Here is an 18,103-nt window from a genome sequence, read left to right on the forward strand (position 1 = left end):
TGACACTGCAAGGCCTCATGGAAGCAAGGGGCCATTGTGCCACTGAAAGCGAAGGAGACCATTGTGGTATTGCTGGCCCTTATGGAAACAAAGATCTGTTGTGATACTACAGGGTCTCATGGAACCAAGTGGACATTGTGATGCTGCAGGGCCCCAGGGATCCAAGAAAATGGAAAAATTCTGATTGGCTTGGCTTGACTGGTCCAGCTGACCTTGTCATGTTGAGGGTTTGTTCTCATCTAGCCCTGGAGTTCTATGCTTTCCTTCTTGTGGGAAAGAACTCTCTTTATCCAAGGGTTCATTGCTGAAACTGGGATTTTACCCCCATATTTGATTAAGTCCAAAGATTGTCCCACATGTAACCTACCAGAACAGATAGCTCATGATGGCCTGGGCGTATTGGGGGCCACCTCTCATCTGCCTTCAAAACACTGAGGGGCTGTGCTTTTCTTTCCATGGATAAAGCATCTTTCAAGTCTAGGTGTCCAAAACCAAAATTGGGAATCTGCCTCCAAAATTCCTTATATCCAAGGACAGCTCCCAGAAAAAAGCTGCCAAGACTGTCTAGTTCCCTTGCCTTCCTGAGGGCCAGCACTCACCGACCTGTGTATCACTGGGGCTCTGTACTTCCCTTCCTATGGAAAAGAACTGTCCTTCTTGTCCAGGTGCCCATGGACAAAACTGGGATTTGGCCTCCCAAATTCCCTCCATCCAAGGATTGCTCCTAGACAAAGGCAGCCAAGACAAACAGATCTGGCTGGCCTTGGCCTCCTTGGGGCTGCCTCTAATCAGCCTTTGAAACACTGGGGCTCTGTCCTTTCCTTCCTGTGGAGAAGAACTGTCATTCTGGTCCAGGCACCCATGGCCGAAATGGAATTCCATCTCCAAAACTTTCTCAAATATCCAAAGATTGCTTTCAGACAAAAGCTGCAAGAACAGACAGGTCTGGCTGGAAAGCCCAGATTAGGAACAAAGAGAAAGGAATTTCCCTCCCAGAGCAGGGCTGTGGCACAACACATTCACTTGAAGGAGCCTGGGTCAGCCCCAGGCTTTGTGTGGGCAGGCAGAGGCAGGCAGGAGGCACAGCTGCCAGCAAAGGAAAGGCCCAGCCACGTGGGGCAGCCGGGGGATGCCGACAGTCTGCAGGGACAGAGGCGCAGGGCAGGGACACCGTGGGACAGCCTGGGCTGCACAGGGCACAGGGATGGGCAGCAGCTGCAAGACAGCTCTGCCAGAGCCAACTTGGGCAGCACTTTGGCCATGGCTGCTGGGCCTGGGCCTGAGGCCGTGAGGGGACAAGTGACCCTTGCAGGGCTGGGGCCTCATTGCCTCCTTGTCCCTGCTCAGCAGCCTGGCAGGGGCCGCCCCATGCTCCTGCCCTTGCCATTGCACATCCCCACATGCCAGTGCCCATCCCAGGAAGAGCCCTGAGCAAGGAGGGAGGGACAGGATCTGCCTGGCCAGGGGCTGGGGCTCAGGCCTTGGCCCTTTGCATTCCTCAAACACATCCAGGTTTGCTCAGCACCAGAGACACCTTTGCCTTGTTTGTCCCCAGCTGTCATCACTGCCTCCAGTGTTCTGCTCTAACTGGAACCTGGGGACACTTTCTCAGTCATGTCCCTCTATGGGACCCACTAAAACTTCAAGAAAATTTGGAGTTTAAATTTAATTTTGAGTTCTTGAGAAGTTGTTGAAGACTCTCTCAGGGACTGAGTCTGATGAAAACAACACCAAATCCCCAAGAGGCTCATTAAAGTCCTTGTGCTGTGTCTGTGCTGCTGAGCTTTAAAGGAACAGCTCTTCCCAGGGCCAGCTCCTCTCCCAGCCCAGCAGGGCTGAGGGCTCTGCCTGCAGGCACTGAGGGGACAGGAGCCAGGCAGAGACAGGCTGAAGGCAATCAGGGTTGGGAAGACATTGAGCTGAGACTTCACTTGGGGAAAGATCTTCACAGCCCTCTACGTGGTGAGTTCTCTGTGGCAGAGGAGGAGGAGGATGCGCTGCAGAGTGGGGCTGCCCTGGGCACCATCAGAGGGACAGGGCAGGACAGCTCCTGCTGCCAGGGACGGCTGCAGGGGGTGAAGCTGGGGCTGCAGCCAGGGCTGCTCAGAGCTCCAGCTCATGTCCAGCTCATTTCTGAGGAGACTTGTCATGATTCAGGGCAGGAGTTTCCTGCTTGGGTCTCTGCTTTCCTGAATCTGTGCTCCCACTTTTGCCTGGCTCAGCTTGGTGGCAATAGAAAATTAACTGTGCAGGGTAGAGCAGGGGCTGAGGCTCTTAAACCATCACCCTGAGGATTCCTGGGCACCTCAGCAAGTGCTTGCACCTGCCCAGCCTCCAGATCCATGCAGCATCACCTTTCCATGATGCCCAGGCTGGGGGAGCTGTTCTTTAATCCCTGCAGGGCCCAGCAGTTGCAGGGCAGGGCTCGCCTGGGGGCTGGGCTGGGCTCTGGCAGCTCTGGCAGGGAAGGAGCCCGGGGCCACAGGAGCAGCTGGGGCTGGGACAGCTCCAGCAGCAGAGTCGTGAGCAGGCAGGGAGGGAGGCAGTGCTGAGGGAAGCCCTGCTGCAGGGCAGATGTGGCACCTGCCGGGCCTGCCCTGCAGGGCACACACTGCCCTGAGCAGCTCAGCTCTTGTGTCCCCTCGCAGCCAGCACAGCCCTCAGCCCAGGGGCTCGGGGCCCTCAGTCCCTCCTGGGCTGGCAGAGCAGCCCCAGAGATGAGGGGCATCTCTGTGGCCCTGTGCCCATTCCCTGCTGACTAGGGCCTGAGGGCCACTGTCCTGCCCTGCTGCTGCCTGGCAGGGGCTGGGCAGGGCTGGCCAGGGAAAGGCTTTTCCTCAGGCCCGGCTCTCTCTCTCTCCTTGCCTTGCCCAGGTGCTGCTGGCATTGCTGAGGGGCTCTCTGCAATGGCAGTTCCAGCTGCAGGGCCAGGCCCAGCCCTTGGGCTCCTCCTGTGCAGGCTGAACACAGCAATGGGGTGTCCCAGCTCCCTCTACCCAGGGAGCTCTGGGCAGGGCAGCCTGGGAGGCTGGCCATGAGCCCACTCTCCTGACTCTGGGAAAGGCAGGAGCCACTTTGTGTGACAGGGATCCCTCTGCTCTCAGCAGTGTCTCCTGGCTGTCCAGGGTAACACAGGAGTGGATCTCAGAAAGGTGCAAGTCCAGGGTAGCTGGAACAGGAGAGAGGGACAGAGCAGCTCCCCTCAGTCTGCACTAAGCCTCAGACAATCCTCCTGCCTTGCTGGACAATCTGTTCTCTCGAGATGCAGCAGAATCTCTCGTTCTGCCTCCTGAAATCCCCATCCATTCACCCAGGAAGCTCCTGTGCATTAGGGGAACAATCTTTATCCACATCCCAAAACCAGGACTGGCCCCTGCTCTCACTGTACCCCTGCACTGACTGGGGGTCAGGGCTAACTCCCAGGTGTCCTGCAGGCCAAAGTCCAGCTCCTCACACAACATTGGCCAGCAGCAATCAGGACTCCAGCAGCAAAGATGAAGAAAGATCTCCGAAACGTAGACAAGGGGGAGGTGTTCAGTGGCAGGAAATGGTCTATGAGAAAGGGCCTTGATTTTTTTTGTGAGAAATCTCCCCCTAGTTGTCCCTGTATTTTCTCCTTCTGCAGGTTGAAATGTGCACACACAGCAAATGTCCAACAGCAGCTCCATCAGGCACTTCCTCCTGCTGGCACTGGCAGACACGCGGCAGCTGCAGCTCCTGCACTTCTGCCTCTTGCTGGGCATCTCCCTGGCTGCCCTCCTGGGCAACGGCCTCATCATCAGCGCCGTAGCCTGCGGCCACCACCTGCACACGCCCATGTTCTTCTTCCTGCTCAACCTCGCCCTCAGCGACCTGGGCTCCATCTGCACCACTGTCCCCAAAGCCATGCACAATTCCCTCTGGGACACCAGGGACATCTCCTACAAAGGATGTGCTGCTCAGCTATTTCTGTTTGTATTTTTCATTTCAGCAGAATTTTTCCTCCTGACCATCATGTGCTATGACCGCTACGTGTCCATCTGCAAACCCCTGCACTACGGGACCCTCCTGGGTAGCAGAGCTTGTGCCCACATGGCAGAAGCTGCCTGGGCCAGTGCCTTTCTCAATGCTCTTCTGCACACGGCCAATACATTTTCCCTGCCCCTGTGCCATGGCAATGCTCTGGGCCAGTACTTCTGTGAGGTTCCACAGATCCTCAAACTCTCCTGCTCACTATCCAACTTCAGAAAAATTTGGATTTCATTGGTTGCTGTCTGTTTAGGTTCTGGCTGTTTTGTGTTCATTGTTTTCTCCTATGTGCAGATCTTCAGGGCTGTGCTGAGGATCCCCTCTGAGCAGGGACGGCACAAAGCCTTTTCCACCTGCCTTCCTCACCTGGCTGTTGTCTCCTTGTTTGTCAGCACTGGCTCTTTTTCCTACCTGAAGCCCCCCTCCATTTCCTCCCCCTCCTTGGATCTGGCCCTGTCAGTTCTGTACTCGGTGGTGCCTCCAGCCCTGAACCCCCTCATCTACAGCCTGAGGAACCATGAGCTCAAGGCTGCAGTGTGGACACTGATGACTGGATGCTTTTAGGAACATTAAACTGCTGGCCAGTTTCTGGAAATCTCTTGTAATAAAAGTTATCCTATTTTTGTTTTGATTGTGGATTTTTTTTTCCTTTATATTAATTTTCTCATACTGCCCACAAAATAATGTCATTTTTTGTGCCATTTCTCATTTTGTTTCTCTCCACCTTCTCTGTGGCCACAGACTGTGTCAATGAGGGGCTGTGCTCTTGGTGGCTTTAAAGGAAATAAAGGATCTCCCAGCAAAGTTTTCACCAAGATTTCCATTTTGTTACCTTCTCTGGAGCTGCAGCAGCAATGTCTGTGTGCAGAGCTGGGGGCAGATCAGGGCTGGCACAGCAGCTGTTGGTGTTGCCAGTGCTGATGCCGTGGCCCTGCCCCGCTGCCCTGGTGGCTCTGGTGTTGCTGCAGGGCCTGAGTGCTCTCAGGGCCGGGCACAGCCCTGGGGGTGGCAGTGCCGGGCCTGCAGCAGGGACAGGCCATGGGCACTGCTGGGACAGCACTGACGCCTCAGCCCAGGCCCTGGGGGCTCCAGGCTCCTTGCCCAGGCTCTCTCAAGAACACACCAAGGCCAATGCTCAGCAGAGAAAAGCCACATAAGCAGCCCCAGGCTGGCTGTGGGCAGGCTGGGGGCAAACAGCAGGGCTGGGGCTCTGCAAGGACCCTGGGACAGACGGGAAGGAGCAGCAGAGCAGGGGCTGATCCATCCCCAGTGCACTGGATAGCCCAGGGCAGCACCCCAGAGCGTCCTCATGGAGCTGCCAACAACATCCCCCCTCTGCAGCCCTGGCCTCTCTCCCAGCTCACACAGGTGCCCCATCCTTGCAGGCACAGACACGGCAGTACTGGCTCAGCAGCCCCTGTTTGCATTGCACAGAGCAGGGGGAGCACCCCCATGCTGTTGCTGTGGGGACATGGACATGAGGGAGCACAAATGCCATCAGTCCCTGGGGCCAGCAAGGGCTGGGGGACACCAGGGAAACCACTCAGCTTTGTCCTGGCCTCTGCAGTCAGCTGGAAAGTTTGTTCCCATCAGCTGGGAGTTTCCTGTCCCACTGCAGAGGCTGTTGCTCAGAGCCAGGGCTGCCTGGCAGCCACCCCCAAACTGCCCTGAGCATTTCCTTGGATTTTTCCTTTGCTTTCTTTCCTCTTTCCTGATCCAGATTTCTTCCTATTGCCCACCTCTGTTTCGTGCCCTGCGAACAGCCCATCCCTGTTTGCCCTTTCCTCTCTGGCCCCACTCCCCATTGCAGTTCCTGACTTGGCCCCATGGGAATGTCCCTTGGGCAGCAGGATCATCCTACAAGTGCTGCAGGAATTGTCTGCAGGCTCCTGCAGTGCCTGGTGCTGCTCCCTTGCCAGAGGCGTTCCAGGCCAGGGGGGCACATCTGGGCTGCTGTGTCTGGCTCTGGGGCTCCCTGTTCTGGGCAGTGAGGAGGAGCTGCAGAGGCTCAGCAGGACTGACAGGATGGGCTTTGAGGCTGGCAGGAGAAGTTGAGGGACCTGGGCTGCTGGAGCTTCTGAAGGGGAGGCCCAGGGCTCCTCCTGCAACTGCTCCAAAGGTGGTTTCAGAGAATCACAGAATCAGTGACATTGAAAAAGACTTTGGAAATCATTAGGTCTAACCTGTGCTCTTACATCACCTTGTCTGCCCTGAGCGTCCTCTTCTCCAGGATAAACAATCCCAGCTCGCTCAGCCTCTCCTCACAGGACTTGTGCTCCAGACCCCTCCCCAGCCTTGTTGCCCTTCTCTGGAAATGCTCCAGCCCTTCCATGCCCTTCCTAAATTGGTGGTCTTAGAACTGGACACAGCACTCGAGGTGCTGCCAAACCTGTTCCCAGCACAGGGGAAGAATCACTGCCCTGCTTCTGCTGGCCACACCATTGCTGATCCAGTCCAGGAGCCATTGGCCTGCTTTCCCACCTGGGCACACTGCTGCCTCATGTCCAGCCTGCTGTCCATCAGTCCCTGCAGGTCCCTTTCTGCCTGGCTGCTCTCCAGCCACTCTGTCCCCAGCCTGTATTCCTGCAGGGGTCGTTGTGGCCAAAGTGCAGGACCCGGCACTTGGACTTGTTAAACCTCACCTTGTTGGATTTGGGCCCTGGATCCAGCCTGTCCAGGGCCCTGTGCAGAGCCCTCCTACCCTCCAGCAGATCAACACTCCCAGAGAACTTGGTGTCACCATGGTTCCATGAGGCCCCAGAGTGTCACAATGGTCTCCATGATTGCATTAGGCCTCCCGGTGTCACAACGTTCCTTTGGTTCCATGGGATCCCTTGGTGTCACAAAGTCCTTTGGATCCTTGGGCCCCACAGTGTCACAATGGATTCTTGGTCCCCCAAGGCCCTGCAGTGTTAGAATGGATCCTTGATTCCATGAGGTTGGGCAGTGCAGCAATGCTCTTCACAGTTCCACAGTGTCACAATGGCCTCTTGGTCCCAAAGGCCACCACAGTGTCCAACATGTTTCCTTCATTCCAGGAGTCCCTGAGGAGCAGCACTGGCCCCTGTGTTCCATGGAGCCCTGCAGTGTCACAATGGCCCCATCATGACACCAGGTCCTGCTCTGTCACAATGCTCTGCATGGTTCCACAAGTCCCCGTTTCTTATCAAATAAAATAAAAATTTTAGACAGTCTATGCAACTCAAAAGGAAGGTGTCTGCGGCTTGTCCTGCCAATCTTCGTTTTCTTCGAGCTGGAGTTCGCTAGCCCACTTATGTTCTTGAGGCAGCTCAGTGGATCCCTCTTCATCTGAATCTCCTCCGGCTTCTGAGCGGAGGTCCTCCAGCTCGAAATGTTCCTCCAGAGGGAGTGCGGCATGATTGACAGTCGTTGAGATGGCTTTAGCTATTAGTCCTTTGATCAAACTACGGATCAGTATGCTCAAAATGCAAAATACAATCAAGCTCAAAACCACTTTACAAACTGATTCTAACACCGAACTGGCCCACCCGCTAAGGCCCCAACCCTTGAATATGTCCCCCAGCCAGTCTGATGTCTCTTGCCTGACCTGATGGACGAGGTCTTGGAGTTTTTTGATGGAGTGCCTGGCGTCCTCGGCCCGAGAGGACAGGTTCAGACAGCAGAGGCCCTCAAACTCCTCACAGTGATGGTGATGGAGCAGCAGTAGAAAATCTATTGCTGCTCTGTTTTGGAGCGTTGCCTTCCTTGTAATTTCCTCATCTTTAAGGAGGTCGTATAACGCGGCTGAAGTATAATTGGCTTGTTTAACCACCCAACACTCCAGGCGGCCCAATTCACCCAGAGATTTCGCCACCGATAACCATGGCAATAAAATGGTAAAGGCGACAGATTTAGAATGAGACCAATGGGTAACTTTATCATCACAGTCTTCAGTGAGATCTTTAAGATCTCTTTTGGATCTGGCCAATTCGGATGTGATGTTATTCCTTTTCCAATTGATAATTTGGGTAATGTTGGGGGTAAACAGCGTCAGCCGGCCAAATGTGCACGGCCCTCCGATCAGACCAGAGGGGATGCCTGCCCACGCTCGATCGCCACAAATCAAGAACACCCCCCTGGGAAGGGCGTAAGGAGTCCGCCTGGTATTGGTGGGGCCGACGATTTTTAGAATGGCTTGGCACCACTGGCTCGCTTGATATTGTTTCTTTGTCTGCCGGACCACCTCACTGCCCTTATATATGGGGGCATAACTATATTCGAACTGAAAACAAATTGAGGAGTTGGTGGAACCGAGTAGGTGCAGCTCTGTGGGCTCAGAGGGCTCAGGACTGAGCCTAGCTACTCCGCTTCTCCAGGCATTACTGGGTTCAAAACCGGGGAGGAAAGTCAGGCTCTGGGCCAAAACGGGGGAAAGGGCAGACTGGAAGGCAGAGGGGAACTCGCCTGGGGAGAAAGGGATCCCCACAAGGCAAGACGACATCGGGTCCTCTGCTGCGCCGGTGTCGAGGCATATACTGTCCTGTCCTAATGACTGGGCCAAGGCACGCCAGACGTTGATTTTTGGCTGGGGGATGACCCACGGCTCCGCAGGTGGCAGAAGGAATCCGCAGGTCATCAGTACGGTCAACAACAAACAAGGATTGAGAGCCAGCGTAGTCAATTCGAAGACCATTCGGGGAGATAAAACTGAAATGAAAGGAGAGCCGTAAAAGTATGCAGGATTCACAGATATGGTTCCTCTCCAAACAACCAATTTAAGTAAAACTCATGAGGGGTAATGGTTGGAGCCGGGGGGAAAAAGGAGGAAAGGTGGTATAAAAGATCAAGGGGTGGAGGAGAAGCTGGGGGAGAGGGTTCTTCAGTAACTGGAGTGAGATCTGGAGAGAATGAGGAGGATTGATGGGATAGTTTCTTCCGCCGACGCCAACATGCTTGCCGGACCTGTGGTACTGCCTCCTTCTTGATCCCCTGCTTCGGGACGAAGGGCCTGACCCACTTAGATGGTACCCACTTGGGACCCGAGGGAGTGGACACGCAGGCATATCCCCTCCCCCAAGTTACCAGGTCAAAGGGGCCCTCTGTCCGCCAGGTCTCCGGATCTTTTACAAGAACCGGTGGCCTGGTTTTAGGCTGCAGCTGCTGGTGACTGCCGAAATGTCGGACTATCGGAGGGTTTTGGCTGTCAAAAGAGCAAATCAAGAAGTTGAGTGTATACAATGCCCTTGATAGCCGGACTTGGGGGGTCTCTGCCTTCATAGTCAGTTGTTGCCGGGATAGGACCTTCTTAAGGCTCTGGTGAGCTCTTTCCACCATGGCTTGGCCTGTCGGGGAATAGGGGATGCCAGTTTTATGCACTATTCCCCATTGCTGCAGAAAGCTTTGCAGCTCCTTGGAAACATACGCAGGGCCGTTGTCTGTTTTTAAGGTCTTAGGGATGCCCAAGACAGCGAATGCCTGGAGCAGATGCCTCTGAACATCCGCTGCCCTTTCACCTGTGTGGGCAGAAGCATAGATCGCCCCGGAGAAAGTATCCACTGAGACGTGGACGTAACACAATCGGCCAAAAAATGGAATGTGCGTTACATCCATCTGCCACAACTCGCAGCTTGCCAAACCCCGGGGATTAGCTCCTGAGGCTATGGTAGGCATTTGATCTTGCTGGCATTGGGGACATGTGGCCACTATTGCCTTGGCCTGCTCCTGCGTCAGATTGAACTGACGAACCAGGCCAGGGGCATTTTGGTGGAACAGTTGGTGGCTGATTTTAGCCTGACTGAACACATCTGGGAGGGGGGCCTGCGAAACAGCAGCCGCCGCTAAAGAATCGGCGCGACGGTTTCTCTCCGCAATGAACCCAGGTAGATCTGTGTGTGATCTCACATGCATGACATAGAATGGATGCTCGCGGTTAGAGACTAACTCGACGAGCCTATTCAGCAATTCAAATAATCTCTTATTAGTGATCTCTTGAAGAACAGCTGACTCAGCTCGAGACACTACACCTGCGACATACTCAGAATCTGTGACCAAATTGAAAGGTCCAGGGAATTTCTGAAATGCCCTGACGACTGCATCCAACTCAGCAACTTGTGGAGAGCCCTCTACAACAGCAACATCGGACTCCCACTGCTGAGTCTGAGGATCCTTCCAAGTCATCACTGACCGGTGGGATGCTCCAGACGCGTCAGTAAAAACTGTCACAGCATCCAGTGGCTTCTTGCTCTGAACCTTTTTCAACGAGAATTTAAACCCCGAATTGAATAATTTGTGGGACGGCCGATTTACTGTGATGCGCCCAGTGTAGCTGTCGAGTGCAAACTGAAGGTATTCATTAGTTTGCAGCAGTTCTTCAAAGATTTTTAGTTTAAATCGGCCCGATTCCAATTTAATTGGGATCTGTATGCATGAGAAATCACAGCCCGCAAGCTCTCTGATCCTCGATCTTGCTTTGAGAATCAGTTCTGCTATCAACTCCTGTGGCCGTGTCATTCTTTTGGACCTATGGTGGCTCGGAAAGACCCACTCTATAATTAAGAGCTTGTCTCCTAATCCTTGGTCCTTCAGACTAACATCCCATTGATGTATTATGCCATGAAGGTGTGGCAATTTTCCCAGTATAATAAATTTGAAAGGCAGGCCCGGATGGTATCGGTGGGCCTGCCTGGCCGAAATATCCTTTTGTATTTTCTCCAGAGCTACCTGTGCCTCTGGGGTAAGAGTCCTAGGAGAACTAAGCTCCTCTCCCCCTTTCAACAAATCAAAAAGAGGGGCTAAATCTTCGGTTGAAATGCCCAACCAGGGTCTCACCCAATTTAAAGATCCGCAGAGTTGATGGGCATCTGCTAGGGTCTGGACCTTTGTCCGAATTGTCAATTTTTGCGGCACAATTGTCCGCTTTGTAATTTCGAGGCCCAGGTATTTCCAAGGTGTCACCCGCTGAATTTTGTCCTGCTGGAGCTCGAACCCTGCAGCAGCCAACGCATTGGTTGTCAGGTCAAGCGCATGGGCAAGCAGACTGTGGTCGGGCGCACACACAAGGATGTCGTCCATATAATGATGGACAATGACGGCATCCCCGAGGGCTGTACGAATGGGTGACAGCAGCGAAGCGACATACCACTGGCAGATCACAGGGCTGACCTTGAGGCCTTGCGGAAGCACATGCCAATGATAGCGCTTGGCTGGGGACTCACAGTTGATGGACGGAACTGTGAATGCAAATCGCGGGGCATCCTCTGGGTGAAGGGGAATTTGGAAAAAGCAATCTTTTATATCAATTACAGCTAATTCCCAATCTCAGGGGAGCATTGCTGGGGAGGGCATCCCTGGCTGAAGGGAACCCATGTCAATTATTAATTTATTAATTTATTAATTCATTAATTCGGCGAAGGTCGGTCAGGAGCCGCCACTTATCCTTGTTAGGCTTTTTGATGACAAACACTGGGGAGTTCCAGGGTGACATGGTCTCTTCCAGGTGGCCTTTCAATAACTGCTCCTGAACGAGCTCGTTGAGTGCCTTTAGTTTTTGCTTGTTAAGTGGCCACTGCTTGACCTGTACTGGTTTATCTGAAAGCCAATTCAGTTTCCAGGTCCGGCACTCCTCAGTGGCCACCGCCCGAAAAACCTGGGGAGCTGTTGGGAGATCGATTTTGGCCCCCCACTGGGCTAAAAGGTCCCTTCCCCAGAGGGGCTCTGTATAATCTAAAACGAACGGGCGTATAGAGGCCAATTGCCCGTCGGGCCCCTTAATTTGCACAATGCTCTTTGATTGGTTTGCCAATTGGAGGCCCCCAACACCAGAAATCGTGCCCGCTGCGCTTTGCAGGCCCCAATGCGACGGCCATTCCCGGGAGGGAATGATCGTCACATCTGCACCCGTGTCCAAAAGACCCCTCACTAATTTCTTGTCCCCGCCCAATGAAAGTTGACATGTCAGGCGGGGCTTCTCCCTCCCTACCAACTGTGTCCAGGCCACGGTCGGAGGCAAGTCCTTCTCCATTGGGCTCGAGCAATGGTCTTTATCTGGCACAGGAATGGCCTGAGCAATGACCTGTCCCTTAGGGAGGAAAAGCGGGGGTCTGACACAATACAGCCCTACCGCGAAGCGGTCCCGGTCGGTAGTTACCAGACCAGGGACTATGTGGATGTCTCGCGGTGTGTGCTTTGTGTCTCCGACGACAGTCCACCTGCATCGTCCCAGTTTCCTCCAGCGACCCGGGTGTTGCAAGTCGACAGACACCAGCTGCAAATTACTGCTAGGGAGGTAAATGCTCCTAGTTAGCTGCAGCCTGTAAGGGGAAACAGAGGACATGGTGTTAAGTACAGGTTTGGGCAGAATATCACAGGTAAAGTGTTTCGAATCCGATAGGTACGTCAAATCTGGCAAGGTGTGCGGCGGTTCTCCCTCATTTCTTCTCTCCCCGGATGGTGATAAACAGCCCGCCACATTTCTATCCACGCGCAGGGAGGGACTGCGCTCCAATCCTAGTTTTTTTTCTTTTGATTCTCCTCCTTTTCCCGCTTCCGCCTCCATTCCATGTAGTCTTGCCGCATAGGGCACTGTGGCATCCAATGTCCCACTTTACCTCAGGGATGACAGGGGTGGGTTGCCGATGTTCTCTTGCCCGCCCCAGGTGTTGGAGGGCCAGCAACGGGGGCAGCTCCTCCCTCTATGCAGTCCTGCACGGGGCATTCAGTAAAAACCACGGAAGCCCTCTTAGGCCGTGATGACAGGGAGACCTGACGCACCACGACATCTATCATGGCCTCTACAGTAGGCCTAGGACTACGAGGGAGAGTCTTTATAGCTTTGCGGCACTCAGCGTTTGCATTGCTATATGCCATTCTCTGGAGCATCATTTCCCTATCATCATCCCCGAGCGCCTGTGCTTCCACATATCTGTAGAGGCGCTCCATAAATTCCATGTATGGTTCATGCTCTCCTTGCAAAACCTCATCATCTTCCCATTGGGAAGTAACTACTTCCAGCTTGAAGAAAGCTCGTTCAGCTGCTCGAGCCGTCTCCATCAGCTGGGAAGGGAATAAGGCTCTAGCTTGTTTTGCCCTTTCTGCCCACTGCCCTTCACCCAAAAGCTGATCTAGGGTAATTATCAAACCATCTGCATCGTGGGACACTGCTGGATTACCCCAAAGACTCGGGAGGACCTCCGATATTTCCCTCCCCCATTCCCTCACCCAGACTCTAAATTCCATAGGCCTTATAAGGCTGGAGAAGAGTGCCCTCAGATCTGCCGGAACTAAATCTCCCTGGGAAAGAGTATTATGTAGCAAACCCCGGAAGTATTCTGACCTTCGGGAGTAGTCTTTCTGTGCCTTGCACAGTTCTTTAATCCGTGCCTCTGCTAAGGGCACCCACCGAGCCTGAGGGGTTCCCCCCCGCCTAGGTGGTAGCTAAACGGGGCCGCTTCTAGCAAAGGCATTTGCTGTGGCTTGTGGCCAGGCACTGCCCCCCCCCCCCCCCCGAAGGCACTGCCCCCTCATCCCCCCGAAGACAACTCGTGGGAACCCGGGGGGAGGGTGTTGGAACCGAAACTGGAGGAGGTTGAGGCGGGGTTTGGCAATGACGTAAGGTGAGGGAGTGTGCAAGGCCACCCGCCCCCCTCCTCCCCGGGCAGCGTTCGGAGACGAAGGGGAAAGCGAAAGTGAAGCGGGGGAGGAGGGAATGGGAGGCTGAACCGGGGGAGGAGTTTGAGGGGGAGCTGAAGGTTTCTCGGAGTACGGAGGAGCGAGCGGGACGGGGGGAGGATATGAGGGAGGGGGGATTGGGCAAGGGGTGTGTTCAGGGTAAAGGAAGGGGTTGCCGCTTGAGAGAAAAGGGGTAGTGGAAGAAGAAGAAGCTCTGTCGCCATCTTGGACAGTACTAAACCGAACAGACTTAGGGGTTACAACCGGGGACTTGGGAACTGGGGTAGAGGGTGAGGATGGAGGAGGAGCTTGGCCAGGGCTCCTCGAACGGGGAGGCTGAGCCGGTTGAGAGGGAGCAGGGGCAGGATGGGAGCCCTGCTTTTTGTCGGCCTTCAAAATCCCTCTAGAGGGCTCCTGCCTATGGGGATAGGGAGAGGGTTGGGGGGTAAGGGAAGCCGAACAGGAGGAACGGGGATGAGCAGGGCTTTTCTTCAGTTCCCCGGACGAGGGGAGTGTTGTGAGCACTCTGTTCGCCCAAAATGCCACCGTTGCTAATTTTGTCTCCCCAGAATCAACGGCTTGTTCCAATTTTGCCAAAACGGCAGTCCAAAGGTGTGGCTGTTTTGCAAGTTCTGGGGAAATTTCAGGGAACTTAGAAAAGATCCACTTAGTTAAGAATTTTAATTCTTGCTTGGGGGCCTTCTGGCCATCTCCAAGCAGTAAACCCTTAACAATATAATAAACCTCCTTCTGGGATTTTCCCAAACTAGCACCCATAGTGCCTTTATAGTATAGGAACGGCCAATACTATAAAGGGGGGAAAATTCCTCTGATGGTACGACCCCCTGCTTGAAAACAACAGAAACCCACTTTCCACCAGCCCCTGGCTCCCCTTACTGTCCCCAATTCGGGGGCTTCAGTAAAAGGAAAAAAAAATTCAAGGAAAGAGGGTGGGAGGGTGAGTCCCCAAGGCAGGGCATGCACCCCCAGGGAAATTTTAAAAGGCCAAGGGGGAAAGTCAGAAAGGTCCCCAAAGCAGGGCTCGACCTTACCCAATCCGGTGGTAGCAGCAAACGATGAATCAGGAGGGGTATTTTCGTCTCCGGAACCGTCCTCTCTGGGTGCGAGGGTTCCCGATTCCGATCCTACAGGGAGTGCCGCTCCTACAACGGAGCCTGCCCCCCCCGAGGTAGTGCAGCGCCCACTGGAAACTAAAAAGTCCACTTCCGAGGGGTCTGTTTTCATGGTTAGCCACTATTTCAGGCCCCAACGTTGGTCCACCACACTGCGCGGGGGCGTGAACGGCCCTGGAATCCGGCTATCTGGTGAGGGGCGAAGGCCAGGGCCCCTGCGCATCAGAAAGCAGCCCCCCTCGGCGTCTTGGCCGCGGGCTGAGCTGGGTGATAGCTCAGAGCAGCGCGGTGAGAGACGAATTAGGAGACGACCACTTGCTGGGGGTAAACTGTCGGTTTATTACAGAAGAACCAACAAGGAGGGGAAACACCCAGCAAATGGCCCCGAACAGGGGGCAGGAGAGGGTTTTAAGGGAAAAGGGGGGAAGAAGGCAGGGAAACCCGGCTAACCAATAGTAATACATATTTGGAGGTACGAAACATAACTGATATACTAAAGTAACCAACTGTTATAAATCATAGGAGGGGCTCCGGGGCTACAGCCAACCATAACTCCCAGAGAAAAGAAAATTCTCAAAACCTGGGAGGAGAAAAGGAGTGATTGACTGAGCCCAAGGAGGAAACAACTTTCACTTTATAAGAGAAATCAGGGGAGGAGCAGTTTCATTTCCATAGCAACCTAACTGACAGGGTAGCAGCAGGAAGTCCTGTGAAAGGGAGAAACCATTTAATACAGAAAATGGGGGGAGCAAACTAACAAACTTAAGAACACACCACAGCACATTGTTCTACAGCAGGGCCTCATGGAACGAAGGGGCCATTGTGAAACTGTGGGGCATAAGGGAGTCAAGGACACCACTGATACTGAAATCCACTGGATAGAAACTTCTGAACAGTTTAGAGTATTTGAAAGCAGGTATTCTTTTTTACAGTATGGTGGTCACTTGGGCCATCCTTCCTCCATTGGAGTGCATTAAGCATTGATTGAACAGAGTTTTTATCACACACACTGATTATGTATCCATTAGCTATCCCCAGTTCCTTTGAGTTTATTTGACATAGTTGAACCCCCTTATCACAAATCCTTTCATGGTTCTTTGGGTTTTGTTTTACCCATCCAGTGTCCTTTTAAGGTGGCTGTTCCTTGATCCCCCCTTTTGAGTAAGGGCAATATTATTGTTCTGCATAACTTCTGCTTTGTCAGCCTTGCAGAGCTGAGCTGGCATCCTGCTTGCATTTTGTGTGACTTCTGTTTGCCAGAGGTACATCCTCAATCAGTTTCTCCAAGGCTGTTCTGTTCTGTTCTACTGTCCTTGACAAGAGTGAATGTTGTTCTGTTCTCCTGTCCCTGTCTCAGTGCTCGCCCCGCATGAGGCGTCTGCAACCCCCCCAGCCTATGGGCCTGGGGTGGGCAAGTGTTCCTGGGGACAGGGATGGAACAGCTGGGCTGGACTGACCCAAGGGATGTTCCATTCCATGTCACACCATGATCAGCAATCAACTTAGAGAAGTGGGGGGACAAGAGAAATAGGTGATTAATTTATTTTTTAAGATGTTTTTCTTTCAAAACAGTGCCTACAGATACAGTCCTGTCCTGCCACAAGGTGGTCAAACATTTTCTTCTGGTAGGAGATTTCCTGTGAACTTGCTTTTCTTCTCTCTGTGGCCTTTTTTCTTTTTGTGGTTGTTTTGTTTGTGAGGTTTTTGTGTTGTTTTGGGTGGATCTTGTTTTGGGTTTTTGATTAGATTTGGGGGTTTTAGTTTTTGGTTGGATTTGGGTTTTTCCCTATTGAATTGCCTTTCTTCTGATGCATGAGTTTTTTCTGCCCTTTCTTGTGGCTTGCTTGGCACCTGATGGCAAGATACATTTACCCAACTCAGTCAGCTTTCCCAATTACATTTTGCAGTCACCATTAACTAGATGAGTTCAGTCACAGACTCCCTGCAATTTGGCAGCATCCACCAAAGAATTAATAGTGCATTTCATGCCATTTTAGAGACAATAGAAATGTTCCACAGTGGTGGCCAGGGGCTGGTCACTGAGGGGTGTCACCAGGTTGTGGCTGCCAAGAGGACTCTGTACCATGGATGACATCTGACCCTCATTGTTCAGCCAAACTCCCACCCAGCCCATGTTCCACTCTTCCAGCCCAGCTCTCTCCAGTCTGGCTCTGAGGAGACCACAGCAGACCATGTCCCAGGCCTGGCAGAACTCTGGGCACACAACATCCCCTCCTGTTCCCTCCCACGTGGGTTCTGCAGTCCCTGCCCTGTCCTGCCAGTGCCTGGAATGGCTACAGGAGGATTTGCCACATCCCCTTCCCTGCTGAGCCTGAGCAGGCTGTGACTCTCCCAGTCCCCCTCCCTGCCCTGTTTGCAGACTGGTTCCATGTCTGCCCATCCCAAGTGCCCAGGACCCTCTGGGATGGCACTGGCCTTTCCAAGGGGTTTGAGAGAGGTCCCACAGTGACACTGCCCAGCCTTCTCAACAGCCCTGACACCAAAGGCCTTTTCCACCTCCCTCAGTTCCAGGTCAGTGCCCAGAACACAGCACAGCCCTGCCCAGGTCCTTGGGGTGGTTCAGAAGGGAGGCAGCTCTGATTTCTCCCCACAGACCCTCACTCTATCCAGTGTCGATCTGTGCAGTCCATGGCTGCCCTGAGCATTTTTTCCTGGAGCCTCCCTGCCTGGGGTATTTCTCTCTGTGCAGTCCTCACCACAACCCAGCAAACAATTCAGGTGTTTTCCCAGAGGACGTTACTCTCAGAGTGAAGTGGCCTCAAGGCCCTGTTTGTGCCACTGGAATTGTGCCACCCCTGAGTGCTGCTGATGGTGTTTGTGCTCACTGCGGTTCATCTCCCCACCCACACACGATGCACTGCTGAGATCTCCTCAGCACAGAGCAAACATGGCCTGCTGGCCTGGTCACTTGGTGTCCCTCCGTGCAGGGACAAACAGTCTCTTGCAGGTGGGGAGAGGCCAGTGCTGGCAATGGTGATTGCAGGGGCTGGTGTGGGACAATTGCCCTGGGGCACCTTCCCAGGCTGCCCCCAGAACAAAGACACAGCCCAGGCCCTGCTCTGCTGCTGCCTCAGGTCCGTGCCAGGAGCTTTGGCTGTGCCAGGACACTGCTGTGAGCCCCCCCTGCACACTCCCCCCCTGCCCCAGGCACTGGGCTCTGCTGTGCCAGGGCATTCCTGGAGCACATTGCTGACACAGCTCTGGAGGGGAGCAAAGCCTCCCTGCCCTGCCCTCAGGAGATGCCCTTTGCTGATGGAGCTGCTGTGCTGGAGCCCAGCTGTGTCCCAGCAGTGCCCATGGCCTGGCCCTGCCTG

At 53.8% G+C, this 18,103-nt stretch overlaps 1 protein-coding gene across 1 annotated transcript; it reads left to right on the forward strand.

Moving 5' to 3' along the window:
• Positions 1-3,648: 3,648 nt before the first annotated feature.
• Positions 3,649-4,572, forward strand: LOC141729759 (olfactory receptor 14C36-like). Its single transcript, XM_074545495.1, has one exon. It carries the CDS (start codon positions 3,649-3,651, stop codon positions 4,570-4,572), a length of 924 nt encoding a protein of 307 aa, XP_074401596.1.
• Positions 4,573-18,103: the final 13,531 nt, after the last annotated feature.

Source organism: Zonotrichia albicollis, chromosome 8 (assembly GCF_047830755.1).
Source record: "Zonotrichia albicollis isolate bZonAlb1 chromosome 8, bZonAlb1.hap1, whole genome shotgun sequence".
In the NCBI taxonomy this organism is placed as follows: Eukaryota; Metazoa; Chordata; class Aves; order Passeriformes; family Passerellidae; genus Zonotrichia; species Zonotrichia albicollis.